Source organism: Syngnathus leptorhynchus, chromosome 8 (genome assembly GCF_054491065.1).
Source record: "Syngnathus leptorhynchus isolate UIUO chromosome 8, UIUO_Slep, whole genome shotgun sequence".
In the NCBI taxonomy this organism is placed as follows: Eukaryota; Metazoa; Chordata; class Actinopteri; order Syngnathiformes; family Syngnathidae; genus Syngnathus; species Syngnathus leptorhynchus.
Genome location: NC_141202.1, coordinates 4,568,052 through 4,591,555, shown reverse-complemented (window position 1 = coordinate 4,591,555; position 23,504 = coordinate 4,568,052). Strand labels below are relative to the sequence as shown.

The 23,504-nt window shown below is 43.1% G+C and overlaps 2 protein-coding genes across 6 annotated transcripts; one reads left to right on the top strand and one right to left on the bottom strand.

Moving 5' to 3' along the window:
• Window positions 1-528: 528 nt before the first annotated feature.
• On the bottom strand, window positions 529-5,512 carry LOC147052065 (protein BTG3). Its single transcript, XM_085917432.1, has 5 exons — window positions 5,313-5,512; window positions 2,616-2,794; window positions 2,169-2,306; window positions 1,735-2,086; window positions 529-1,628 (listed from the first exon to the last, which is right to left on the bottom strand). The coding sequence occupies exons 2-5, from the start codon at window positions 2,786-2,788 to the stop codon at window positions 1,401-1,403; spliced, it is 891 nt and encodes a 296-aa protein (XP_085773558.1). The 5' UTR covers window positions 2,789-2,794; window positions 5,313-5,512; the 3' UTR covers window positions 529-1,400.
• Window positions 5,513-5,855: 343 nt separating this feature from the next.
• Window positions 5,856-22,510, top strand: LOC147052064 (uncharacterized). Of its 5 annotated transcripts, none has more exons than XM_085918708.1 (7): window positions 5,856-5,925; window positions 7,539-7,645; window positions 13,821-13,974; window positions 20,700-20,776; window positions 21,166-21,227; window positions 21,491-21,537; window positions 21,711-22,510. In XM_085918708.1, the coding sequence occupies exons 3-7, from the start codon at window positions 13,909-13,911 to the stop codon at window positions 21,789-21,791; spliced, it is 333 nt and encodes a 110-aa protein (XP_085774834.1). In that variant the 5' UTR covers window positions 5,856-5,925; window positions 7,539-7,645; window positions 13,821-13,908; the 3' UTR covers window positions 21,792-22,510. The 5 variants fall into 5 exon arrangements, with proteins under 5 accessions (XP_085774834.1, XP_085774832.1, XP_085774835.1 ...); XM_085918706.1 differs by having other exon boundaries at window positions 20,700-20,919; XM_085918709.1 differs by lacking the exons at window positions 5,856-5,925; window positions 7,539-7,645 and adding an exon at window positions 10,062-10,472.
• The last annotated feature ends 994 nt before the right edge of the window (window positions 22,511-23,504 follow it).

Genomic DNA, 23,504 nt, shown 5'->3' with positions numbered 1-23,504 from the left:
ACTTTAAGGAATGTGCTGTTCCCATAAGGATACAATGTAAGGCTTAGGGGCCACAAATGTTCTTTTAATGTTTTTTTTGAATAAAAAGTACTTCATGCATGGACAGACCGCAGTGTTTCCGCAACTTTATGGACTTTCGTGGAGTCAAATGGGCCGCTAAATTGTTTTTTTGGGACCCTCTGGTTCTCCTAATAATCTTGGATGATCTATCTTTCATACACTTAATTTTGCGTTACATCGTGTTTGACTTTATCCGATTGTCAATCTGCGTTTATTTGATGTCAGTTATGACTGCAGCACAACGACCTCTAGTGGATGAAAGACGTCACTGTTGACTTCATTTCACAATTTAGTATCTCTCCACTTGTGCTACTGTTGACACTGTTACGTTTTGTTCAGTTACTGTGTAAAATGTATTTATTTTGTGATGATTAGCAGAGGTTAGGGGCGAGTCTACTGCTATAACATATTGGCAAATAAAACATAAAAATATGTCATTTAAAAAAAAAAGATAAAAAGACAAGGATATCACTTGTTTGGTGTTGATTTAATCCATGAGAAATAAAGTATTAAATAGAAAAAAAAAGGCATAAGGAATGTAAAACTTTGCTGTTGCATAGAAATTAAATAGTAAAGTAAAAAATTAAATAATCACAGTTTCTAAGAATCGGTGGTCACCTATTAATATTCAAGCCTGAATGTACAATTTCATAGGTAACATTGTTAGTCAAATTAATGCAAGCTATCTGAAAAAAAGAAAACGTGAAACCCATCAGTAAATCGCAAAGCAACATTGACATGCACCAAACGGGCAGCAAACCAAATTAAATATTCAAATGCAGCTGCTACACGTGTAAATCGTGTTCTCTAAAAGCAACGTACAGCAAAAAAAAAAAGATAAAATTTACAGTACATTGAGTTTCCAGTCGAGTGATCTCCGACAGTGACCAAATAGAATTAAGAAAACGGCATTAAAAAAAGTGTAAATCAGTCTGTCATATCTTGTATTAGCACTATCTACAACCATTTGAGAGAAAATATTTTTTCTTCTCATTAAAAGACATATCTACATATGACTTTAAAAGACTAAAACCCTGAATCGCATTTTGTTAAGATTAACACTTGTGTGTTCACATTGCTGTGTTTGTAGAAGAACACGGGGAAAATACAACCTTTAAAAAAAGGCAATTAATTATCTGGCATAAAATGTATTGCAGAGAATCCCTGAGCATATACAAGCACCCAATTGACTGTGCAGATTTGATAGGTCCCGCGAGGTGGAAAAAAAAGTAACTGAGAATATACAGATTAAAACATTAGACATAAAAGAGATAGTATGTGCAAGGAATATCTTAAAACGTGACACTTGTGGAAAAGTTCTTCTTCCGCCGCACGTTTGGCTAAACCAGCATGGCTGAGGACCGCAATCCGACCATGTCATCATTCGCAGGTTCCCACGGTTGTAGCGCCGCCCGAGGAACGACAAAGTGTGGCGGAGGAGGGTGTGGCAGGTAGTGCACTAACACCGGACAGGGTGGGGGCGGAGGAGGGGCAACGACGAGCATAGGTGCATGGTTCGTGCAATTGGACCAGACTGGTTGGCAGAAAAAATGGCGCCTGAATGGAATCTGGAAGGTTGGGAAGAGAAAAAGACATCAGGGACTACTTTCGGCAGCGCAACAATACACACCAAGTGATAAAGATGTCACACAAAAAAAATAAAACATAGCATACCACATTTCTGTAGTAACTGACTCGGTTTGATCCACCATCTTGGCGTCTGCGAATTTTGGGCACCTTCATTATCTTGAAAACGTCATCCTGCGCCGGCAGCTTTTCCGCCGCCGGCTTTTTTTCTTGCTCCTCTTCTGTTTCTTGGTCCTTTGCCGCCACTGCCACCTCTTCCTCGGTGTCGCTGGACACAGCCGACCCGCAATCGGAAGACGTGGCAGAGTGATAGTCGGACGTGTCGTGGTTTGTCGAGTCTATTGGCAAATCCTCCTGCGCTTTGTTTACGCTTTCCTCTTCCTCCTCATCTTTGTCCGTGAAAGAGGCTATTGAGAACGGGTAGCTGCTCTCTCTGGATCTGCGGAGGATGACGATGAAATGTTGATTCATCGCACACTCCATTGATGACAACATGCTCACACTCCCAGACAGTGACTCACCTCACGCACACCTCCAGCGGGTCGATCCACACGGTAACTTCTGGAGGTAGGCAAAGGTCACTGGGTGTGAGCTCGCTCTCTTTGCAGGCCTTCAAGAGCACTTCATCTGTGGGTATTCCCTTATTTATCCGGATACATCTGAGAAAGGACAAAAACAAAACAAAATGAAACACTGACACGAGCTTGAAGCGAGCACGCTGGGCCTCTTACGCACAAGTAGCGACATAAACAATTAAAAGGCGTCGACTCCAAAAAATGTCTTCGATCTAATTTTAATTGCTGAAACGTCAGTAACATTACCAAAATAAGAAAGGAATGTACGATTGTTTCATTCGGTCCAAACGGCTAAGAGTGTTGACGTAGAGAGACGTCACATGAGACATAGTTGCTAAAATGATCACCGTTATCCTCTCGAGGTTGCTAAAATGAATACGAGTGTCAATTCACCTGAACGCCTGGCCTTTGGTCGGACGGTCCGGGTACCAATGGCCGTCGTACTTGTCGCATAAGAGCCGCTGAAGTTTCTCTGCAAACAACTGCGCTTTGGCTTCATCCAGCTTGCCTCCCGTCACAGCAAGCCGCTTGAAGAAGTTGACTCCGGCCTTCACCTCTCTTTTCATGCTTGCCTGCGCAGAGAAAATGAGAAATCACTTGCACTTGTCAACAATGCAGAACTGGTTTTCACGAGGGTGTTTTTATGAGCAAACTACTGACAGACTACACGCACCGATGTTTTTTTGTGCCGCTATTATCAACGATAAGGAATGTCCCTGCACAAATGGCCATGAGCTTCATGTCTTTTTTTTTTTTTAAACCTTAAACAGACATTTGATTAGGTACACAACAATCCAGTACAAGTGCTGCATTGGTTCAAACTCATACTCAAATACTTGTTATTATTGTCCTTCAGCTTTTAGTTTGCAATTGGATAGACGTTAAATTACCCCTAACATCTAAACTTTACCATCTTACCCAAGACGGACAGTTTTTTTTTTTTTTTTGATAGACTTTTGTTCCTTCACGTCATGTTGCATTGACTTGTACAGTGATCCGAAAAAAGAACTGGACATCCTACAAATGCAGCTGAGTGTTATTAGCAAAAGGAAGTTGGAATAAAGGCAAACAACAAGCTCACAAGCTATTATGACCTGCACATTGAGCTGGTTGTTTATCTTTAGATAGTGTGTCCGTGTGAGGAGGTTGCCGGTGTCAGTCTGACCGGGGGAGAAGAGCACGTCGATGAAAAATGGCCAAGGCAACTCCAGCTGGGCTGCCAAGCTGGCTGGATGTTTTTTAGAGCAGTACGCCACAAATACCTCATTGTTTGTTAAGTTGTGAGGGGAAAAAAACTTAAATGGCTCTAAAACCATACAATTAGGAGTTGAACGTCACAAGGGAATGACCTTGATACGTCTCACGAGATTTTAGCGTTATTTAGAAAACTCAGAGAGGAAGGTGACGACCAATCACGACTTAAACTTGCAAACTCAGAAAACAGATGAGCTTACACGCAAGCGTCTTCCAGTTTGTTATTTTCCTCGGAAAACTAAACAAGCCTATTCTGATGGTCAAATTTACGTTGAGTCTCCGGAAATCTCCGCCCACGACATCACGGGAGTTCACGCGATAAACAAGCATGTAAGAGAGAGCTATAAAAACAACAAAATAACACTATATAAACACAAAACGTTCTTAGAAGAGTCTCGGAAATCATGTTCCAAAAGCGTATCAATGTGAACAATAGTATGGCCATTGATTACACACTGATCTCTTTTACACGGTTGTTATTGCGTGAACTCAACTCTTCAGCGTGATCTTGTGGTCGGAAAGTTCCGAGACAAAATCGCAACGTAGCTGTGAATCGGGAGTGACGTATAGCTGTTCATTTTGCCACATATCTGAACTGTCACTTTGTCAGGGAGTATCGTATATGCCGTTTTTCTTTCTCGTGTCTCAAATTGCAGATAAATGCAACCTTGTACTTGACTTTATCCTGAAGTTGTGTTTATGGAACTGAAAGTAGATAAAATGTGGCTGACTAAGCATTTTAGAATGTCTGGAAAGGCTACAGCAGGGTGGCATTTGTTTGCGTCATGAAAAGTATGAGCCTGCTAACCTAACATGTTGCATCATAAAGTAACGTAGATTAAAGGATGAAAGGAAATGATCATGTATACACATTTAAGTTTCTTGTTTGAATCCCAAGGAGGCCATGTCTAATGCTTTGGGTGAGATGCACAGCATATAGATCTTGTAAAGTTCTTTCAATTAATTCAGACAAAACCAATTGGGAAGGATATGCAAACGGCAGACATTTTTAAAATTGTAATCCGCATGCTAATGACCAATTCCATAGGAATAAAAACAAATGGCATATTTTAGAATAAAATGTTACATAGTCATTTATTTTACCATTAGGCATTATCTGAGTCATCTCAACCATAATATTTAGGTGTTTGATCAGTGGTTACCCCTCCTAAAAATGGTTCCTGGTCCAAAACGGGTCCAGCGGCCTCATGCCATTATCACAGGATCTTCAAATAACATTGGGATGATACAAAGAAATTCCTCTTTGTTAGAAAAAGATCACCTAAAAGAGATCTTTTTTTTTTTGCTTACGTCACCACAATCAGCCCACTTTATATTTATCATCACTGAAATTGTGTGACTTTTGAGACTGGTGACTCAATTATTTAAGATCGGATGAAACCCAACGAACTCGTTTTCGCCATCCGCGCCCCACATGGACACAAAAACACATCGGCAACACGTGTCGGTTGGTGCTCGGTTGGGCGCAATGAAAACTTCACAAAAATCGTCAATAATGTCAAGATTATTATGTTTCGATGGAAAGCGAAATGCTACGTTTGAACTTTTCGGGCAGTGCGGAAACCCCCTCGTTGGAAACTCACACAAGTGGGTGGCAAAAAAAAAAAAAGTTGACGCTACAAACTGAAACGAAAAACAATAGCACTGTAGCGAGAACACCATTTTTAACGATAAGAGAACGTAGTAGGAATAGTTTATACTCATGCGATAGATTCGGCTGATCATAACGATTTGAACCCAAAAAGTAAAGCCCCGATACCATAAGAGTATTTTAAACATGAGCTCAAAGAGGACACACAAAAAAAATCAACTCACCGCTGAGTATTTAAAAGTGTCTGTTCAGTGAAGATCCGATCTACTTGTCTGATCGTGATCGCGGGGTGTCTCTCTACGCTGCCGTGTGGAATTATTGTGCTCGCCACATGTTGCTTCCTTGTTCTTTCTCACCAGCGTCCTCGTTGCTACAGCGTGCGACTCGCAACATTACCGTCAATTGTGTGACTCACTTCCTGTAACCGAGAGTCATCATCGCGCTGACGAATTTGGCGCGCTAGCCACGCCCCCCATCACACCATATAAGGACAAAACAGGTAAATTGCTGACTTGGCGCGACGGCGACTCCGTAATGCGCGTGTCTTGTTGCACCATTCCGTTGAAATGTTCGTTTTTGGATAATTATTTGATACCGTTAAGAGTTACGCTCGACCATGCAACAACTTTGCTCAATTGTGAACAACTTTGCATATTTTTTACACACACAGCTATGCTAACTGCTACCTTTGACATTCGAGCTCATAGCTAAGGCCAATTAAGTCTTCGATGTACATAGCGTACATGTTTTGGGAAGAAGTCTGAGTACCCGGAGAAACCCTATGCAGAGAATGTGCCATGCAAACTACTCACTCCACTCCTCTTATAGAAGTCAGAGGTAAAGTTGGCAAATGTAGTGCATTTTGTTTTATTAACATTGCTGATTATCTCACACGTAAAAAAAATTAATAATAATGTGTAACAAGGATTTTTGGTTTATCTGTTTAGTTCCAAATTTTGCAATTTCAGGGGCATTCGATACATCTCTATGAACAATTTTATTTAATCGTCTTCTATTACATTTCTGAATCCTTGTCATGTGTAAATTCCCAAATTGCACTGTATTTCTCATTTTTCAAGGCCTCATGCTTATCTCAATGCTGTTCCATGTAGTTCCTCCTTTCAAACCACCCAGTGCTCTTTAGACCGCAGACATCCAGCCATAACAACATGAGTCCGTTTTTTTGAAGGCTGTTAATGTGTACACGAATACCCATTGTTATGACAAGTCATTAAGGGATCAGTAATGTTGGTACTCTGATCTGATCATATTTATGGCGTCCGTCCACGAGAGTGCAGCCTCCCACATTCCAAAAACCAATTAAGCACTCTAAATTGGTCATAACTATAAATGTGCAAGGTACACTACACGCCAGAATGTCGTACACTTCTCACCTAAAGTTAGACCGTTAATTATGTTTGTATACATTGCTGAAGCAATATTGAGATAATATGTATAATGTGCATTCTTAATCATCAATAGACTACTTTAGAGCTTAGTGTCAAGACAGTTATTCTCCATCTACAATGTCATCCCATTGCATCATAAAGTTTCACATACCAGCTTTACGATGTACTGCGTTACTCTTTTTGGCCGCTAGAGAGCAGCCTTGTGTCTCGAAATTTATCAACGTGTGACATGATGAATAAAAGCCAGAATTTTATTGGTACTGCTTCATGTTTAAGTAATAGTGCTTGTTTTGTAACTTCAAATATTCGTTTTCATTAAATATGTTTCATTTTAGAAAATTTGTATTTTATATTTTTTTCCCATCCACTATATTTTTATTACTCAGGTATTAAATATTTCAAAGTCATAACTGATTACAAAGACTGAATCATTAGTTAATCTAATGTGCTCTGGCATGATTGCATTTGCACCGCTTAGCTTTATGTTCCTTCTCTTTTTTTTTTTTTTCATTTATTTTCACAGAGGTCTTTATGTGGTTGGTGCTATTCTCATATGTGGTTGTCTTGAGCTGAATCTCCGGAGACCCTTCCTGTTATTAACTGTAACCTTGATTGCATTACAGAGTCCTTAACAAGCACTTAATTTTCTCTAAGCGTCACAGGTCGTTCGGTTCATTTATCGGTGTATTTATTTGCTGGTTTTCCATTCTGTGCATCACCTTGCTCAATTGATTTCCCCTGTTGGCATGGCATTTGCGCTGCTCCAACACATTATACTGAGTAACAATCAAACTGGGACGATTGTGATTTAAACACATTTTTCACAGACGCAGCGTTAGCCATTCAAGTAGTAGTAGTCGGTACACGTCTGGAGCCATCGGTGTGGGCCACCCGCTCAAGCCACATGCAACCTCCTTTGCCTTTAAAAACATATTGATTTCTCTCTTTCACTGGAAGCTTAAAGCCATCGATCGGTCGGGCCATTTCAAGATCAGTGTAAGCATTCCTTGCCCTAAGTCACATGGCGGCTCTTTCCCTCAGGTAATGACCGACCTTGAGCCTTGGACCGGCTTGTCTGGCTGCAGAAGTGAGTCTTTGTGTCCCTCCGCTCGGATCCCCTCAACATGCTCGTGCCTTCCGAGCAAAAGGTATGAACAACACCATCTCCTTTGACCTTTAGCTTTCTCTCCTCTTTCTCCTCCTCCACTTTGACTGTGGATCGATATCTATTTGTATTTGCAGGATATTTGTTTTTGAAATCAGAGACGAGTTAAAACTGTTTAAAAAGATGAATGGTGATAAATGTTTGCTAGCAATATTTGTATTTTTCCTAAAATGAAGACGATTTGTAATTTTAGTCATGACACAAAGTCGATGCAAAATTTGTCTTGGCGGGCCACATAAAATAAAGTGGCGGGCCGTATCTGGCCCTCGGGCCTAGAGTTTGACACCAATAACTTCATAGCATAAACCATCACCGATTTTTTTGTTTTAAAGACGTGACGACTTATTTTCGGATGAGTTTCATGACACCAAAGTAAGAGCTAAAGTCAAATTTCAGCCGACTGTGCGTTTGGGCTTGTCACTGTTAAGTAGACGACGGCGTTTTAGTTACAACCGCTTTACGTTGATTTACACCCGAGATGAGAACATACTGGATCTTGTCAACCAAGGACTAAATAAATTGTCTTCTCAGCACACACATTATCATTTATTTTCAGCTTCAGCCTGATTCCAAGTTTTCCACGGGATTTTTTAAAATAATTTTCTGAGAGTCACAGGATGTAAATCCAATGTAAAGATGTTTTCTCAGCAGTTAAGATGGCCTTAAATCAACCCCCGATATCAGTTTAAATCAGCAAGCAGACTCTTTCTCACTCCATGGAATGTTGCTTGTGGCTTTTTAATTGCCTATATTTCATTCCCACGCCTTGCTTTGGTCTCATCAAAACGTAGAATCCATTACAGAGCAACTCCAGCTTTGGCCCCATCAAAACGTGGAATATATTACAAATCCTCTCCCCTTCAAAGTGGGTTGGGAATAAACATAACAAACATGAAAAGAATGAAACATTGTGTTAGCAGGAAATAAATCACATCTTGAGGGATCACACTAGTGCAACAACTGATCCACACACTTGGGGAGTACTTTACTTAGATATTATGGATTTGGACTAGTATGTACTGCTTCTGGGCTGATGTAGCAAAGTTGAAGTAAATTTCATGTAACACACTTAGGGAGTCTTTGTTGTGGGTCGCACCACTGACCTTGACCCTGAAACTCCAAAATCTGTCTCACCTCTTCTTCAACTCTGTAAGCTCATCGCCGTGGTTGACCAAATTTATGGCACGACAGAAGGTCATCATCATTTATTGTTGTTGTTTTTTTTAGTTATTGAATATCCTTTAAGTGTATCATTCTTAACATTTTGAGAGCGTGTGCAAAATATACTTCACACATATGTCAAGCAGAACAATTGAACATATGCAAGCCTGTGCAAGAGGAGAAGTGCAGGGTGGTTCAGTTTACAGTGTGCCCTTGTTGGCCTCTAACTGAATCTGTCCAGATCTCCTGACTGGTCTCCTCCTCTCTCTTTTTTTTTTTTTTTTTTTTGCTGTCTCCACAAACGAATCACTCAAGGTGAGCGGGCGGGCCTTACTCTCATAACTCATTTTTTCTCTCTCTCTCCCCCCCTCTTCTCAGTTCTTTGAGAGACAAACGTTTGAAAGCAAAAACCTGACCCTTACGCCTGAAGAAAATATATTATTTCCAAACACCGTTTCTATGGAGATGAGCAGATCTCTTCAGTGGTCTGACATTAACCTCGTACTCTTTCCTTGACTGCCGACCGCTGCAAACACACTTTATTCCTCCCGATCAATATTTCAGCAGAAGCCATCAAACACATTAGGCAGCCCATTAATATTGATGCAGACCTTGAAATAGTAAAAAAAACGAAAAAAAAACCACATGTTCTCATTAGGATGTCATTGTGGTGATTTTGGTGGTGTGTACAGTATTAGGAAATGCCCTTTTTTTATGTGACACTCGTGGGCCGGCTGCCCTAGCCTTGAACCACCATTTACAAACCTTTCCCTTCCCCCCAGCTGCATTTCTCCCTCGGCCCCTTTTTGCTCTTCTGTGTAGTCTCTCTATCTCCCTCTCTCTCACATACACACACACACACACACACACACACTCGTGCAAGCTGAGTGTCTTTCCTGTATGCTGGGGGGCCAGCAGAGGGGAAGTACACCGAGAAAGAAAAGCACTCGGAGTTCAAGTGCACGAGGCTTAAAGACACAGCTGGCTCTCACAAAGAAAAATATACCAAAGGGAAACAAAACAGCCGCAAAGATGGGGAGGGAGGGGGGGGGGTGAATAAAAGAACGACAAGTTTCATTGGTATGTAGCGTATGGCTCACTTGAGAGAAAAAGAGGGGGAAATTCAAAAATTGAGGAAATTTGTCTCCTCCCCTTTTCCTTCCCACATTTTCCCTCCCACCTTCCTTTCTCTGAATCGCCGTCCCTCCCTCTCACTTCTCCTTCATTCCTACCACACACACACACACACACACACACACACACACACACACACACACACACACACACACACACACACACACACACACACACACACACACACACACACACACACACATTCACGAGGCGATTGATGTACTCTCCCCCCTTCGCTTTTCTCAGCTCCAGCTCTTTCCTTTCCACCTCCCGAGACTTTGGTGGCTCTCGTCTCACACCACACCACAGAGGAACCGGTTCTGCGCAGCCCAAGCGCATGCCATCCCAGCAGCCCCCTTTGCCAGCCCCTCATTTTGCTGCACGCAGCGGATCAAATGTGAAGAGTGGATTGGCGCAAAGGCTTGAGGGAAAAAAGGAATGTAAGCCTGCTAGTTAAGAGGGACTCCCGAGTGGGCCATGTGAGAAGAATCAAGTGGCTGAAAACGCGGGACAAGGTAAAACAAAAAACAAAAAAAGGATTTACTTGTTCTCTTGATGTTAAGTACACATTTTCGGTTTATATTTCAATATTACTTACATTGTCTACGCGGAGCACAGATTTCATTTTATTTCCAGTATTTGCCAAACAGTTTAAGAAGTAGGCAAAAACTCACTTTTCTACTTGCCAAAGTCTGATTTTAAGGTCCATCCGGTTGCTGAATGGTTGTCGAAAACCTGTTACATTGATTTCAAATCAGCTTTGATCAGTTTAAATCGTGAACGATATCAGTTTATTTGCCCATGGTGCTTCCTACACAATGATGAATCAGATTTTTCCAGTGTGCCGACTACTCAGTGCTTGTGCACCCATAACGTCTCAGTACCTGTACGATTGTGTCATGTGCCTCTCACCTCCCCGTGTGTTTCCAGCCTCTATTGTGTCCGTGACTCTCCACATGCGCCCTTCAGGGCCCGTGATACGTCCTCTTTCAATCCAGGCTCTTAACAAGCCTACCGATCTCCATGGAGACCTGCTCACAGCTCTCAGGCCTTGAACTCTTCCAACGCCAATGCATGCAAACTGACAAAGATGGTCTTGATAGCTGCATATTAGGTTTTGTTGATGGCTGGGATGGATGGATGGATGGATGGATGGATGGATGGATGGATGGATGGATGGATGGATGGATGGATGGATGGATGGATGGATGGATCTCAAGCAAAGATTTGAAATGCATTCTATCTTTGTGCGGCAAATCTCAGTTAAACAACAGTGAAGGCCAATCTTGAGTCCGATTTCTTCAGGGTTTAGTAAACTATACCTTCGGACTGTTGCCAAGTAGTTTCTAAAAGTATGGCCTTTATAAAACACTTGCTATATTAAGCAGATTTTTAAAAAAAAAGTCCAAGTCTGCTTCATTTAATATCGTACTCAAACATAAAAGCAGATGAGACAAATATTTTGCTTAACAGCATTGAATACTTACGACCATGGATATTTGTAGATTATTTGACCTACATTGGGATAGAAAAGATGTAAACATATCATAACTAGGCTTTATTTTGGGATTGAGGAGAAAGACAGAGAGAGAAAGAGATGTGACCACCATGTGACCATCCACTATGGATGTACTAAAGCTCTCACTGCCCGAGTGTGCTATATTCCCTCTGGACTAAGTGTTCCAGTTGCATTTGTCTGTCTTCTCTAGGACACGGGGTTGAAATGGGGCTATGTTGGGAAAGCTCCATCTGGATACCCACAGGGCTTTCCTACTTCATGAGCACAGTTTCCCTCAGCTAGACTGAACTGAAGTTGAAGTATCAGTATTTATCAGTCATTTGATGATTTAGGTGACAATACTTGGCTTTTGTTTTGAGTCACATTTGTGCCCATAAAAACAAACAAACAAATAAATAAATACATATTTTGATTTATTTATTTTCCAATTTCTTTCCACTGATTTTCAGCAACCCAAAATTAATCAAGGCTCACAATTAAATATTACATGGTGGTAGAACCTATTTAAACTAATTGTTTTTCAGGAATTCCACTTTTGAAGGGACCAAAGGTAATGAGACAGTTTTTTTTTTAAAGTTGAAGTTCATTCCTGGTGATTCTCTGCCAAGACTTTAGGTCTTCAGTTCTTGCTTGTTCTTTAATTTGTCACTCACAAGTCACATACATGCACATTTTTCATATTTTTGATTTTCACTTTTTTCCCCCCATTTTGCATGGAAAACCATCTGTTCCTCATTTAGTGTAATAAGAGCAAATAGTGTTGCCCAGAAAATTTGCAAATTCATCCTGCTGCTTATGACAGGTCAGCAAACTTACACAACTGTTGATACAGGGTCTTTTTTTTTTTTTTTGCCAGCAATTTATATGCTTTTTTTTTTTTATCTACGACAAGATGACATGTATGAAACATGCTCTTCTTGATAAAATAAAATCAGACACGATTTAAATCTTTTGCTGTCAGATGATAAATGCACTTAATCCTCAAACAGGTTAATCCAGCATCCATTTGACAAGAAGATGAAACACATCTCCCATGGTTTTCATGTATCTTAGTAAAGCAACCCTTTTTTTAACATGCTCGTTTAAACCTAATCTCGGTTGAAGGTCAAATATATTAATTTATGTTGCTGGATTAGAATATAGATGATACAACATTTTCCATACTAATTTGTCTTATTTAAAATGTCTTTGTATTTTTGCTCAATTTTGAGTGGAGTGAATTATTAGACTATATACCTGTCACTGGCGAAGCTAGAGGGGGATTCGCGGGGCTACTGTCCTCCCTAAATATGTATGGTAACCCCCAGGCGGAAGGTCAGATCATTAACTTTTGTCACTTTTGACTTTTTTTTTTCCCCCCCACATATTTCCACTCATGCTCTGTAGAGAACACATAATAGACGTCCGCATTTTTGGAGGAGAATATTGGGGTTTGCAGGAAAAAAACATTTGTGATGTGTACATTCTGCTGGTGATGGAAACGGATGACTTTTTGAAAGTCGGCATTGAGAATTTATTATTCTCATCCCTTCCATCAGGGCTTGCTCCTGTGTCATACATTCATCTGTGCATAATTCTCATATAGCACTTCTTATCCAGCAAATTGTTTTTGGGCTAAATTGCTGTCAGGGTCTGTCTTTGGTTGAAATCCAGATTGAGTGTAGTGTTCCTCAAAGTTCTTTATGAAATAGTGTCAGAAAAAGGCTGATTAGCCGTAAAGCCGTGTGTTGTTTATGGACACTTTGACCCCATGACCCCTGTGTGAGCCTTACATTGGTTTTGATGGCTAGCACTGTCTTATTGTTCATGTCATCGGTTTCATTTATGTCAGCATGTAGAATCAATCAGAACCACATCACACATCTATTTCCTGTTTAGAACAACGATCAAATCCCGCTTTGAAGTCATAATTCTTTGAAGGAAAGATTTGTTCATTTGTTTTCCCCATCCAGTGTCTCATCTTTGTCTATTAATATAGCAAATGATATGACTTGTATGCTAATGATTCCGCTCGGACGCATTTAACGACAGTTTACTTTGCACTTTGTGGTGAAAACATGAATTAGGTCATGAGTTGGGTTTGGCAAGCGCTTCATTTTTCTAAACTTGATCCTGAAGTTGAGTTGCATCCAAGACTGTATCATCATTGTGTGAATGAAGTATTTATTTTTCTTGTATCTTTCGAAGCCTGGCTTCCTAAGAATGGAAGTCTCATCTTGTTAGAAAATATATCGGTCACCTCCACAGCCATTTTGTCCTAAGGCCCAGTTTGAGTGTGACTGTACAGTAAATGGACCTTGTTTGTAAGTAAACAATGCTTCATAGACATTTATGTTATTTGCAGCTCATCACCAACAAGCAGCCCTCGGTCCGTTGGGGTCGACAGGGTCACATCTGTAAGATGAAAGGAGGGGCCGCGGTCGGCTGCCTCCATGCAAGGATGGAAAGGTCAGGAAGTGGCCCCAGCACAAACACCAGGCTCATTGTTCAAGTTCAAGGTAACGTTGAGCGGAGCTTCTTTTCACTTTTCGCGGGGCTTACAGTGCATCTTTGAAACCTCATGTTGTGCTCGCGTTTTGGCCCAGGTACGTTCACAAATGAATAAAGCCACAGCCAATGTCGGAATGCCATCGAACCCCCCCCCACCCCACCCCCCATCCTCCGTTATGTCTGCTCGGTCGTCAGCTACTCATTAGCTCCTCGCAGGGGATTTCCTGTTCGCCCCCCCCCTTTCTTCCTTGTTCCTGTTCAACGCTGAAAACAATATTTGCACTTTTTGTCTCCAACTACAAAGTATTCCCGATTGAACACTTTGTGCTAGTTGTGCTGAATTTACAAACAGACAGTTTGTAGTCACTGCACGAGAGAATTTAGAAAAGAGCTTATAGAGCATAGCCAAAGCGTTGGGAAGTCTGGGACTAATTGATTACTTTGTACTTCTATTGAAAACTGGAGCACACGTACACACAGAGGCACGTAATTCAGAGTCTGACTCACCCCTTTAACAGAAAATCAATAACAATACAGGAATGATTAATCAGTCCCTCCATAGACCAACACGCACACTCTCTCCTCTCAACCCCAATCGCCCTCTCTCGGCTCAGTATCGATCTGAATGCATTTGCTTCCCGCTTATCCGTTACCTCGCCCCCTCCCCCCCCAATCACGGACACACTGCCACTGCATCGAGCAGTCACAAAGAACCTCTTGCCAAAGGAGTTTACCCTACACACGCCATCACATGCTCGTAGGAGTGTGTGCGTGCACGCACAGAACCCAACACGTCACCACCGCGTGGTCTCGCTACTTTCTGTTGGCGCCCATTTTGTATGCATCACTTGATGGGATTTGACTTCATTATTCCTCGGGACCTTTTGAACGTGCAGGTGCATTACGTGTGTGTTTCGGTATTACACACACAGCGGTCTAAACACAAGGCAGCATTCTTAAAAGGCTTAAGTGACAGCCCGCCTTGCTCCTCCCCCTCCCACCCCACTCTACAATTCTGCTTGGTGGCACACAGGTTGCCATGACACCAGACTGTTTTGTCTGCCCTTTGACCTCTTTAAGGGGTGCTGTGGTCAATCAGGCATTACATGTGAGGAGCAAATAGAAGGGAGGAGAGGAGGGGGGTGCATTTCCTCTGTAAAAATGAGGTCCAAAAGGTTCCTCTATACATCCGCTTTGTAGCTGGCAGAAGGTGGGGAGCCTCCGAGAAGCTGGCGGTGGAACAAAAGCACATGTGCACAGACATGGCTAAATGAACTAGGCTGCAGCTCCCAGCAGGCAGGGACTTATTATGCTCATTGTGGAGCCGGACAGCTAAAGCTGTTTGGCTGCTTCTTTTGAAGTTCTGTTTTTCGGAGGAGAGCGGGAGGCTTCGCACTTTTCCCTCCGTTTACTGTAGATGCAACTATCGTCAGTTCAATAGCACGGAATGTTTATGCCGCGGAAAATTGTGCGTCGGCATTGCCAGTCCTCCCAGTTGTTGTCAAGCAGCACTTTTATGACGTTAAAATCAAATGATCAACAACTCTGTCGTTTCCACAAATGCCAATAGTCAAGACATAAATGGGGGGGGGGGGGGGGGGGGGATTGTCACCAAAATCCCATATGGAGTCTTTATCAACATTGCGATATTCAAAACATTGGCTCACATTGCATACTGTACACATATTAATAAAAGTTTGGTGAAGGTTGAATATGATTTGATTATTTAATCAAATAGTGTGTCAGTCCATGGGCTAAAGCGATGGAACCGTGAATTTTTGAGATTGCCCGAAATATTTGAATTGGAAGTTATTTTTTCAGTCAAGATTTTGGTATGGCTTTGCTTCATAAGTCTTTTGATTTTTTTCAATTGAATGAAACTTAGGAACAAAAACGTAAAGAGATGAGCCGGCTTATTTTGATACGTTTTTTTTTTTTTTAAAGGCTATTTTCTGGATATCAGGTATAGAACATTGGTAAAGGTTGCTACTAGCATGTTTCCCCTCATAATCACAAACATTCTGACCAATCACTCCAGCATGCATAAGTTCATATCTGTGCCATGGCAACAGTTTGGCTTGTTGCCAGGCTGTTTGGGTTGCCAGGCAAAAGGTTCCCATGGCAACGATGCTTTTGCCATCATGGCATAAGAGCCTGGTTCGAAAAAACAAAATCAGCATTGCAACATGTCACGCTTTTGCTGCATTATGAGCGAGTGCACGTAAGGACACGGATGTGTGACGGTGAAAATTGGCCCCGCTACTTTGATACTTGCTGAAACTGTAACGAACATTCGGCTCGGCTTCCGGTATCTCTATGTTCCATCATTTGGTCACCGCCGCACAAACTTTAAAGCTTCAAAGCGAGGCGCATCATTTGCCATGATTTTCTTCTATGTCTTTGAAGAACTATAGCCATTATCTTGAGGAAAGAGAGGCAGGCCAACTTGTGTCAAAGCCAGAGCGTGATAATTAAGAGAAACCTTGACGTTAAGCTTCATTAATAGAACACCTCCAAGACAATTTTCATCACTACGCCTTTTGCCAGACAATAAAGGGCGGCGGACGCGGAAAGCGTGAGAAGGATAGCTGACACTGGCACAATTGCACTGCATTTCTGCGTGATTTGACTGCCAACGTACGACACACTGGGAAATAAGGTAGAGGCGGTGGGGAGCTGTAGAAATTCTTGGCGCGGCCGGGGAAACGCTGATGGAGGGTGGCTCGAGGGTAAGAGGCCAGAGCGATAGGGATTGCGAGTGTTGAGTGGTGGCGGGGTGGCAGGAGGGTCAGAGTAAGAATAGGATCAGGATAACAATCAGAAACAATAGATCGAAAGTCTTGCCGACGAATGCCATTGTATGCGTGTGGGGTTTTTAGCTGCAAAGTTCAACAAGAGGTCAAATGTGACAAATCTCTGTCTTCCGATGCGTCAACATTTTTTTCGAGCGCGGCAAAAAGACGGCGGATTTGCGTTGAAAATGCGTCAATGTGAAGACGGGATTCACGGAACCAAAGATGGATGACGTTGCGGCAGCCAGCAGTTTTGTTCCTTCCTGCTTGATTGCATTAGACTGACTGACAGATCTTAATTGCATTCTGTCAAAATGCTGTCAAAGCATCACATTTGCTGTCAGCTCTGATACGGAGGTCACTGTCGCAGACCTTCCTCAAGTTTTGCTTTTTGGTGCCTAGAACAGTTGTAGGGACGGTGTCATGCTACATTCTAGCAGCTACAACAACAATCTAGCTAGCGCACAACAAAACATGTCGCCTGATTTGTTGTTGTTGTTTTAATTGGAGGTGATATGAAGATAAGGCTTGTGAAGGCTTAAGTATAGTCTTGCCTGGTTTGGATGCTCAGTAATTGCTGACTAAACCTCCGCATCTTCATCTTCTAGACTGCGTGACCTTGAGGGTCTTCAAGTACTGCTACCGTTAACAAAGTCCTCGGTGTCTCGCCTGGAGTAACAATGAGGCACAGTCACCGGTAGAGGGCAGCAGATGGCTAGAAATACATGAGAATCCTATGAATGGACATGGAGTCAAACCTTTTAGTAGTAAGTCAACTGCGTGAGAGTTGTAAATAGGTGGTTTATTCATTGTTGTTAAACATGTCACTCGGTGTGTATTTATGCCATTCCCGGTTTTCCACTTAGTCATGTGACCCTGCAGTCAATGAAAGAATCAAATCTGTCGCTTATGTTTGCCCACCCAGCCGACATAGAGAGCAAAAGGGTGGCTTTCCAGAACGTGCCTTGAAATAAATCAAATATTTGATCGGTTAAAAGAAGATAGTTTAGCCTTTCTCCACTCTCAGCTCGTGTCTGGGGGGGGGGGGGGGGTGCAGTTCGACCGTCTGTGCTCTGCAGTGTGAGGTAGTTGGTTGTATTGTTTCGCATAATAAACAGCACGGAGATAACGGTACAACCTTCTAGCTTTCCCTGCGGAGTCACTCCTTGCCACGTCTAATGTACCCCCGGCCGAGAGGTAAGTATGTTGTTACTCTGCCAGCACATGGTCTTTTGGATAACGCCGTGACTCATTCAGTTGTAACCTTGCGTCTGTTATCCGCTCCGGGCTTAAAGGTAGCCGCTTCGCAACCATCGAGAAGTAGTTTTTTATTCTTTTGTCATGAGCCTAGCAATTTGTCACAGTTGTTTGCTTGGTGGCAGATTAGGCTTGAAGCCCGTCCCACTGCAGCACAAACATTTTGGAGAAAACAACCGAGAGCCTACCACGGCCTAGCCGTGTACGTTATATGAATATTGTTGGTCCTAGGCTGTAAACGATGTGGTTTCTTTTAACTATGTTATAGCAAGTAGCGTGGCCTTGTCGATGACTTTGTGCTTTCCCGCTGCCACGGTCGTTAACGCCGTCCCCGGCAAAACCCTGCAGACTCTCCCTCTCGCTAATTTATTCTGGTTTTCAACCCAATAACCTTACCTCCTCCTCCCTCCTCCTATTTCCTCACTTTGTCAGCTTGCAGCGACTGTAGTGCATTATAGCCGTCTCTCCTCCCACCTCCCTGTAAAGGGGGCATGGGTAAGAATAGTGCTGATTCGGCACCGCCGCTCGTCTTTATCATCCCTGCAGCATGCCGCCCTCCTGCCAGCGGAGACAGATGAACACCTGACAAGTAGTGAGGCGTGTGGGCCAAGGATAATGAGCACGGCGGAGGGGCAGCAGCAACTCTAAACGTCTGGCTCATTGTGTAGTCGTTCGGCATTTAACGTCATTTATGTATTATTTTTCATTCATGCGACTCGTGGAAGTTGGCACCCAGGAGTCCAGCGCAAACCGTCCTCCAATTTAAACCTCTGTTTTTCTGGAAGCGTTTAGAAATGCCACCCTCGCTATGTTTTCCGCGACGGCGTCTACGTTCTTCGGGGATAAAATGAGCGCGTCACCACCCTGAGACAGACAAGGCAGACACCATCCCAGACTGATGATGTCATCCCTGTGGAGCACTCCCAGTGCTTTGTCTTTCTCAGTGCCACTGCGGAGTGCAGCCGCAGGCGTGCAACACACTCACAAATACACACCATGACACACACCTGGCTGTCATATTCTCGATGTGACCGGGAATTATTCTCCCACCTCTGAGAATTGCCTTTGCACAAGGTTTTTGGGACAAAATGGCTCCCATGATAGCTGCAGTCTTGCAAAGAAGCCAATGTGGCAGGACACACGCGTGCGCGTGCGCTCACACGCGCAGCGAGCAAACTGTGTGTGGTTTTTAATACGGGAGCTAATGACGTGTGCTGCTGCATGATCATATATTGCACAGAACTCCAGTCAGCCCTTTTATCAGATTGAGATGAGCAGACATGAACCCAGACAGTAGCTTCACAGTGCGAGAATAAAGCTGAACGTAGATGAACTTGCATAGCATATAATATAGCATATCATATATATATGTAGGCTGCGTCATGAATATTCATCCGGCAGTATGCATGTGTAGATTGTTTTTCTATCAGGCAGAGGAAAAAAGGTTAGCATCATCGTCCTTGCATATTTATGAGATCCTCGTCTGGAAGGATTTTTAATAGAGGGGAAGATGAGTTTGTCTTTATTGATTCCATTATGTGTTGGGGAAATTCTCGATAAATCTTTGTTTTGTTGGCTTCTGGTTTGTTTTTGTTTTTTTCGGCTGGTGTTAAACACACAGACCCCAAGAATCTACAGAGAAAAAGAGTTGAGAACAATTGCTATTCTGCAAATCTTGGTTGAAAGTCTGCTCATGTTCTGGTCAGAAACACTCTCAAGCTATTCGTGATGCTTACGCAAAGTGTAGCATCTCATCATCCAACTAAACAATCCTATAAGAGGGTTCAAAAACATTTTTCCAGTCATTTTCCAGTTCGCCTGAAGGGTCTTTGATTCTCTTAACCTTCACGGTCAACAACTCTGAAATGAGTGTCATTTTGAAACTACTTTAGACTTGAATGGGAAGAAAAAAAAATTGCCCAAAATACAAAAGTGAGCGCAACATGCACGCCAAGTTAATTTTCTTTTTTACCTCGCATTGAATTTGTTCAGAGTGAAATTTTCATCTTCGCCAAAAACTGGTTGCTGATGATGTGTGTTGACCGACATTAGCACCATGGAGTCGCTAAAGCATGACGTAATGACGTTACGATTGGCGTGCAAGCGGCAGCAAATAATCAGCCCTGAAGCTTCACTCGCGCTTGATATTTTTCTCTCAATTTTCATACTATTAGAGGATTCTGACCCTCCCCCTTCATCCCTACTTTCTAGTTTGCGGCTTTGCTACCCCCCCCCCCCCATCGTTCTCTATCACGTGCATGCGCACTCTCTCATCGTCTCACGCAATACACACATCCGTGCACTCGTTGCACTCTTTCCCGCCCTCCGTCTCTCTTGTCTCACGCGCGCACGCGCAAACACATGCGAGTCGCTCACCGACTGGTGTGCGCAGACGTGCGGTTGAGAAAACATGAGAGGAGGGGGGGGGGGGGGTGACAGAGACAGAGAGAGAGCGAGAGAGAAAGAGAGAGAGAGAGTGAAAAAGGAGGAGGGGAGAAGTCGTGTGATGCAAAGAGGCGCGTGGCGGCGGCTAAATGCAACACGGAGGATAAATGATTTGGCGTGCGTGCGTGTGTGCGTGCATGTGTGCGTCGCCTCCAAGTGTTGCATGTCCTGTGTGATGAATAGTTTGCTGGTGTTTAAGTAAGCGTGATGTCTTTGTCATGTTTGCTTTTTTTCTGCAGCAGCAGCAGCAGCAGCAGCATTGTGGCGGCAGCTCTGCTGAGACAAAAGGTTGCAGTGGTGCATGGATGTTTGTCAGGTAGGCACAACAGCCCAACACTGCAAACGCAATCAATATTCCCTTCCCGTGAGCTACCTGCCGCTGGGCTCGCCATCTGGCGTAGAGCAGCGGGAAAGAGGAGGCACACTCGCAATCTGTGAGGGAAAAAGTCCCGCCGGAGGGTAAGTCGCTCTTTGTTTACGGTGGTGCATCTTTGGTTTTTTTTTTTTTTTTTTGAACATCATTTGTCAAAGTGATTGGAAACGCCGCGCGGCTTACAACCCGTCGAATACGACGATGGAAAAGGCGGCCCCGCTAATGTTGCAAAACGTACATCGTGTTACTTTTTTTTTTGTCGCCCGGTCGTTCTTGTCGAGATCTCCGTGGATATGAACAAAGTCACTGACGCGGTTGGTCTTCCCTCACAGATGTGACACAGTTGCCTTGACTTGCTCCCTCCAACACGAAGAAAGGCGTAGAAGGATGACAGGTTGGTTACGGTCAGGCCCGCCAAGACCACCTGTACGCACGAACACAAGCGCGCATTGCCATGTCAAGCGTTTCATGCTATGACATCAGACGTACGCCAATTAAATGTGTATGTGCCTTGAACGTAGCCGTCGCCCCGTTTTCTGCTTTGAGCGGGGCGCCGGTTTGTCATATTCTTAATTGGACTGGCTCAGACTCAGGCGCATGTTTGAGATGACTTGAATAGTAAATCCTTCATTTTAAATGTTGTTCTCATTTTCTTAGCAGACAGCTGCGGAGCCATTGACGCAATGTGTATTTTTTTTGATAAGGTAAGGGTGATGTCGTCAGCTTTTTTTTTTTCTTTTTTTTTTTCTCTCACCATTTAGATCTCATTTCACCTCACTTGAATGTCTATTAGATGCCGCTATATGTCAATAAAATGACATTTATTCTCCGGCTTTTGCATCTCCTCCTAATATTTATGTGCCATGATTTGTTTTAGCCGTTCATCAAACGGCCCGGCGGCCAGCAAAATAGACAACCAAAGACGACGGACACGATCATACCGAGATCGCTGTCTTAGTGTTTCGACTGAGGCGATGACTCGCCAACGTGAGCTGCAGGGAACAACCAAGAGACGGGTCGGTCGGTGCCGCAGCATTCGAAAAGTGAGATGAGGTCACGTCTTTGTCTCGGCGCTGCGGCCATCGTTAGTCTTTCCCCCCTTTTCCTGTCGTCGGCATCATACCGGCAGTTTTTTTAATTTGCCAGTATGCCCCTCTGTCCCTGAGACCCTTAACCTGTGAGGTCAAAGCAGGTCACAGGTGAGGTCCTCGGGAACAGGGCTGCATTCAGTTTCAACGCTCCTTTCAAAACTGCATTGTCGTTTGAGATCCAATATGTTTTGTCGAGTCTTTTGATTTTAGAAAATGTCACATTAGAAACTCCTGCAATCAAAAACCTCACAGGGTGAACCCAAATCACGGCTGGGGAACCTTTTTCCAATCAGGAAATTGGAATTATGACGTCTTTCAAAGGTTTTTGATAGAAAAAAAGCGTCCCATGGGATCTCAGCCATGTGTTCGTCCAACACTTTTTGAGTGTCTGGCGGCCAAGTTTGGATCCCACGGTAAAGGCCAGACAAAGGTTCTCAGGGGGGGCGACTCAGTTGGCTGGCTTTGTGACATACACCCTAAGCAGGGCCAAGGAAGACCGCCAGGAGTCGCGACCCCGCCAGTTTTGTCGTCATGGTGCACTTTTATCCATTTGTACATTTTGCCCTGTTGTCAATAAAAAATAAGTTGTGATGCAATCACGCAGACTTTATTCATGTTGTCTTGTTTTAAAACTTTTTTTTTTGTGACCATCAGGGACAAAAGTAGTGAAATCCACAAGACCAAAATGCTTTTCGCCATTATATATGTTTGTTTTTTTTCAATGTTAGCATTCCCCCCGTTTTAAGACACGTCGACTAAAAATGTTTAAGGAATCTTTATTATCATGGTTTATGTTGTTTTGCTACATTTCTACATACCAATCCTAATTTTTTCTAAATCTCCAGCTTCACTATATTGTTAAATGGCTGCAATGTTTAATCTTTATAAAATGTGTTTGTTCAGATATAGCTACAGTTGAGTAAATAAACACCCCCAAATGCTGTTGTACAGAAATCGCTAGAAATGTGTGAATGAGCACATTTTTAAGTGTTGTAGGACATTACGAGATTCAATCAATGTGCCCTTGGCAGTGCACACATCAGTCTCTCTCTCTCTCTCTCTCTCTCTCTCTCTCTCTCTCTCTCTCTCTCTCTCTCTCTCTCTCTCTCTCTCTCTCTCTCTCTCTCTCTCTCTCTCTCTCTCTCTCTCTCTCTCTCTCTCTCTCTCTCTCTCTCTCTTGCTCTCTCACTTTCTCTCTCACACGCTACACTACACACTTGGGATTTTCCCTATAGGTTTGCAAACTTTGGCAGTCCAACAGCCGACTTTTGTCTCCTATTGATTGGCTTGTCTGCAGCGAGACAGATGAAGGCATTAGTAGCGCGTTCACCCTGCCACTGGAAATATATTAAGTTGGTGTATTAGGCGCCCTGTCTGGTTGCCATGGCGACACACCATAGTGAGGCGGGAGGATGGTAGACAAGTGGGGGATACAGGATGTGATGAGGCGTGCGGCGTGATTTGTAGTCCCGCCAGCTCACTCGCTCTCCCCCCTTTTTTCACTTGTGGCCTCGCTCACCTCTTCCTCTTGCCTCCCTGTTGTCCCTTACCTTCATTGCTTCATTTTACCTCATTTGCTC

Bases quoted from the DNA above. Each gene is read 5' to 3' on its own strand.
- LOC147052065 (XM_085917432.1), bottom strand. From the start codon at position 2,788: ATGAAAAGAGAGGTGAAGGCCGGAGTCAACTTCTTCAAGCGGCTTGCT. The intron at 2,307-2,615 runs GTGAATTGACAC...GTCCTTTCTCAG, and splicing joins ACCAAAGGCCAGGCGTTCAG to ATGTATCCGGATAAATAAGG. The intron at 1,629-1,734 runs GTATGCTATGTT...CCAACCTTCCAG, and splicing joins TCAGTTACTACAGAAATGTG to ATTCCATTCAGGCGCCATTT.
- LOC147052064 (XM_085918706.1), top strand. From the start codon at position 20,762: ATGGATGTTTGTCAGGTAGGCACAACAGCCCAACACTGCAAACGCAAT. The intron at 20,920-21,165 runs GTAAGTCGCTCT...CTTCCCTCACAG, and splicing joins GGAAAAAGTCCCGCCGGAGG to ATGTGACACAGTTGCCTTGA. The intron at 21,538-21,710 runs GTAAGGGTGATG...GATTTGTTTTAG, and splicing joins TGTGTATTTTTTTTGATAAG to CCGTTCATCAAACGGCCCGG.